Source organism: Apis dorsata, unplaced genomic scaffold (assembly GCF_000469605.1).
Source record: "Apis dorsata unplaced genomic scaffold, Apis dorsata 1.3 scaffold_1170, whole genome shotgun sequence".
In the NCBI taxonomy this organism is placed as follows: Eukaryota; Metazoa; Arthropoda; class Insecta; order Hymenoptera; family Apidae; genus Apis; species Apis dorsata.
The window spans coordinates 57,162-60,466 of record NW_006264267.1 but is presented as its reverse complement, the minus strand read 5'-3'; the positions used below and the strand labels follow the sequence as shown (position 1 = coordinate 60,466).

Here is a 3,305-nt window from a genome sequence, read left to right as displayed (position 1 = left end):
AAAAAAAAAAAAAACAATTACCTAAGAAAATCCTTTCATCAAAGTCTCCAACACTTAATACATGTTGTTCATAAACTCTATTGATAGCTTTGCTATTGCCATCAAAATTGAGAGCTTCTAAAATACCAGAAAAGTTTGACTGATCACCACGTAAAACTCTTTCATTGAACAATTTATTAATATGATTCTTCAAATAATATTCCTTAATTACTTTAGCTTCAACTGCAATAGCCTCATGACGTTCACATAATAAACTAACTATACAATTTGCTGTCTGTGGTGGAGTATAATTCTCATCATTGAAATTTGATGGTAAACCTGTCAAAAAGTATATAAATGAAAACAATTTTTTTTTATTTGATATTATGTAGTCAGCACATATTTACCAGGAAAATTAGGATTTAAAAGATCCTTTCTATTAGCCAATAAAGCATTGCTATATATAAGATCACAACATACTAAAAGAAGATGATAAGAATTAACCAAATCATCAGAAATATCTGGAAATGCTCCTTTTATACAAATAAATAAAGTCCAACAAAATTCAAATACTCTTGCAGGTGTGCAAGGCATTGCTTTGTGCCTTCTAGATCTTGGTGGTCTTGAAATATCATCTACAGGATCTTTAAATATATCAGTGAAAATTGGTTGATACTTTTTGAATATAACCATAGAAACAGCAAAATTTCCTTCTAGTTTTTCAATCTTTGAACGAAAATCTTGTGGCATATTAGCCATATCAGCCCAAGACTTACTTTTTGTAAAAAATTGTATTAAAGGAAGATTACACAATTGTAATAAACGTGTCAATGAAACACAATTGCCTTCCACATTAGTACCAGTTTTTCCAACAGTAGGTATAGAAGACTTACGACAAGCTACATATAATGCACACCCTATCCAATGTAATTGATCACCCTAAAAAAACAAATAATCTTTATATATGAATAATTATATATAGAAAAAATATATATAAATCTTATATTTTCATGAATAACATTAAACAAATAAATTATAAAAAAATATAAGTAAATGAAATATATAAAATTTATAAATCATTTAATTTATAAATCATTAATCAATTTATAAATAATATAAGATTAAATTGTGATAGATGTAATTTTTTTATAATTTAATTATTGTTTAGATAAAAATATTTCTTATATTCTTAAATCAATACACTTAATTAAAATTTTATCTTATTGTTTTAAATTGGTGCGCTTTAATCATTTGAGTAAAACAAAGTGCGAATTCAGCAATATTAATTATTAAACAATTTGTATATCATAAATAAATTGCAAAAGCAATATATATATGATTCATGGATAAAAGATAGAGAAATTAAAATGCTTAAACTTAAACAATTAATACGATATGAAATAATTCTCAATAATAAGTAATTCAAAAAATACCTCAAGAGTATAATTTTGTCGAATAGTCTCATAAGATTTCCAAGCTTCAGATGCAGCAGTTGCATCCATATTTAATTTCTGACACAAATCTTGATGTCTACTATAAGTAGAATCTTCTACATCATCTGACTGTCCCATTTTTATCGAAAAACTCCAGAAAAACCACAAAAAAACACGATTAATTTATACTCCTACACAACCAAGTTGCGCCATACGAGAGCTCTGTGAGGGCTTGGCGGGAAACGATACGAGCTCCGCCATGTTTGCCATGTTGGCGGGAAATGTAGAATGGCCATTATAAGAAAAAAATCCTTAGGTTGATTTTGCACAAAAATTTAATATATTTTCTAACTAATTTATTTTTTAAATAATATGTAATATATCTTAGATTATAAAAGGAATGAAACATTTTTGTTGAAAATTTTTTTAGATGTTAAATATTCATTGTTAGTTTTTATAATTTTTAAAACAGTGAAATCAAAATGGGCGGCAAAATTTTCATAAAAGATTTTCATAATTTTAAAGAAGTATAGCACATGATTTATTATTTATAAAATGCATATATAATACTTTTTGCACATAAATAATAAAATGAAACTAAGATTATTTTATAAAATAACAGAATCTATGAAATTTTTAATAAGATAATTCAATTAAAAATACAAATCTTTTTTATCATGATTAGAAATATTTTCTTATTGCTCTTGTATTGCAAAATACATATTTTTTTTTTATTTATTTTATTCATAATTATCATTTAAATTATATTTCTATTATATTAATATCTTTATTGTTTTCATCTTTATATATCTATTTTAATCTTTATTATCGATAATATTATATTTTTATTTATTACTTGAATTAAATATAAATTAAATATAAATTATAAAATAATTTCGAATTTTTTGAATTTTGATTTTGTTATTTTGAATAAATTTATATTTTTAAAATTTAAAAATTTTTAATTTTAAATTCCATAATAAAAACCATAGCATCGAATTTAATATAGATAATATATAATATCTATGAAACTAAAAAGCACTCTATGTCTTGATGGCGCTTTTCTGGTATAAATATGTAAATACAATATGGCCGATAGAAGCGGAACTTTGCGAGTTTTTCCGAATGGCATTTTGCCAATGGATTAAAAAATAGTAAAATTCATAAATTCGTTTAAATTTTGTGCATGTACAATTTTTTAAACGAAATGGATTAGAAAATATTATGTAAATTATCAAAGTTTCTTTGATTGTACCGAAATGTCAAGAAAGTGCTGTTACTAAAGAATGTTTATTTCTCAAATCAGGGTTATCGTTTTTTGAATTTTTTACTGCAATATGAAATAAAACTTAAAAAATTTGCATTTAATTGAATACAGTGCTATTGTGGATTTATGTTCGATTTGCCGGCATTTCGATCAATGATGTTCGCAGTATAGGTATTGTCATGGACACAGATGTAGAACTTGCCAAAGGTGAAGGGTGTGAAACTAGTCCAGGTTGCTCTGGCTATTCTAGCATGGTGCACAGCAAAAAAGTTATTAAACATGCATTACGACAGCAGGCCAAAAGACGTAGAAAAAATACAACGATTGCAGCTGGAAATTCGCGTACCCTTCCAAGAATTGTCGTTAAACCACTACCTCCACCTCCACCGAATAATCCACCTTCTCCAGTTAATAATGTACAACATATTAATACTGGTAAGTGAAATATAACTTAAATTTGATGATTATATAAATGTAAATATAATTGAATAATATGATAAAATTATATTGATATAAAATTTTAATATATATATATTTTTTTATTATATATTAATATAATATATGTATATTAACTTGATAATTTATTATTATATAATTATTATATTATTATAAATTTTAATTTTATA

General features: G+C 24.6%; 2 protein-coding genes across 7 annotated transcripts in view; one reads left to right on the top strand and one right to left on the bottom strand.

Annotated features, from left to right (window-relative positions):
• The window catches only part of LOC102675148 (retinoblastoma-like protein 1), a 6,847-nt gene extending 5,153 nt beyond the window's left edge, over positions 1-1,694 (bottom strand). For all 5 annotated transcript variants that reach the window (XM_006624888.2, XM_031514747.1, XM_006624889.2 and 2 more), the window contains exons 1-3: positions 1,413-1,694; positions 387-918; positions 22-318 (exon numbers count right to left, since the gene is read on the bottom strand). In XM_006624888.2, the coding sequence (XP_006624951.1) occupies positions 22-318; positions 387-918; positions 1,413-1,550 (967 nt within the window). In that variant the 5' untranslated portion in view covers positions 1,551-1,694. The remainder of the gene's footprint in view (positions 1-21; positions 319-386; positions 919-1,412) is intronic.
• Positions 1,695-2,483: 789 nt separating this feature from the next.
• Positions 2,484-3,305, top strand: part of LOC102674325 (polycomb protein Asx) — a 6,078-nt gene continuing 5,256 nt past the window's right edge. Inside the window, exon 1 of one of the 2 annotated variants that reach the window (XM_006624883.2) lies at positions 2,484-3,114. In XM_006624883.2, the coding sequence (XP_006624946.1) occupies positions 2,859-3,114 (256 nt within the window). In that variant the 5' untranslated portion in view covers positions 2,484-2,858. The remainder of the gene's footprint in view (positions 3,115-3,305) is intronic. The other variant, XM_006624881.2, reaches the window with a different exon arrangement.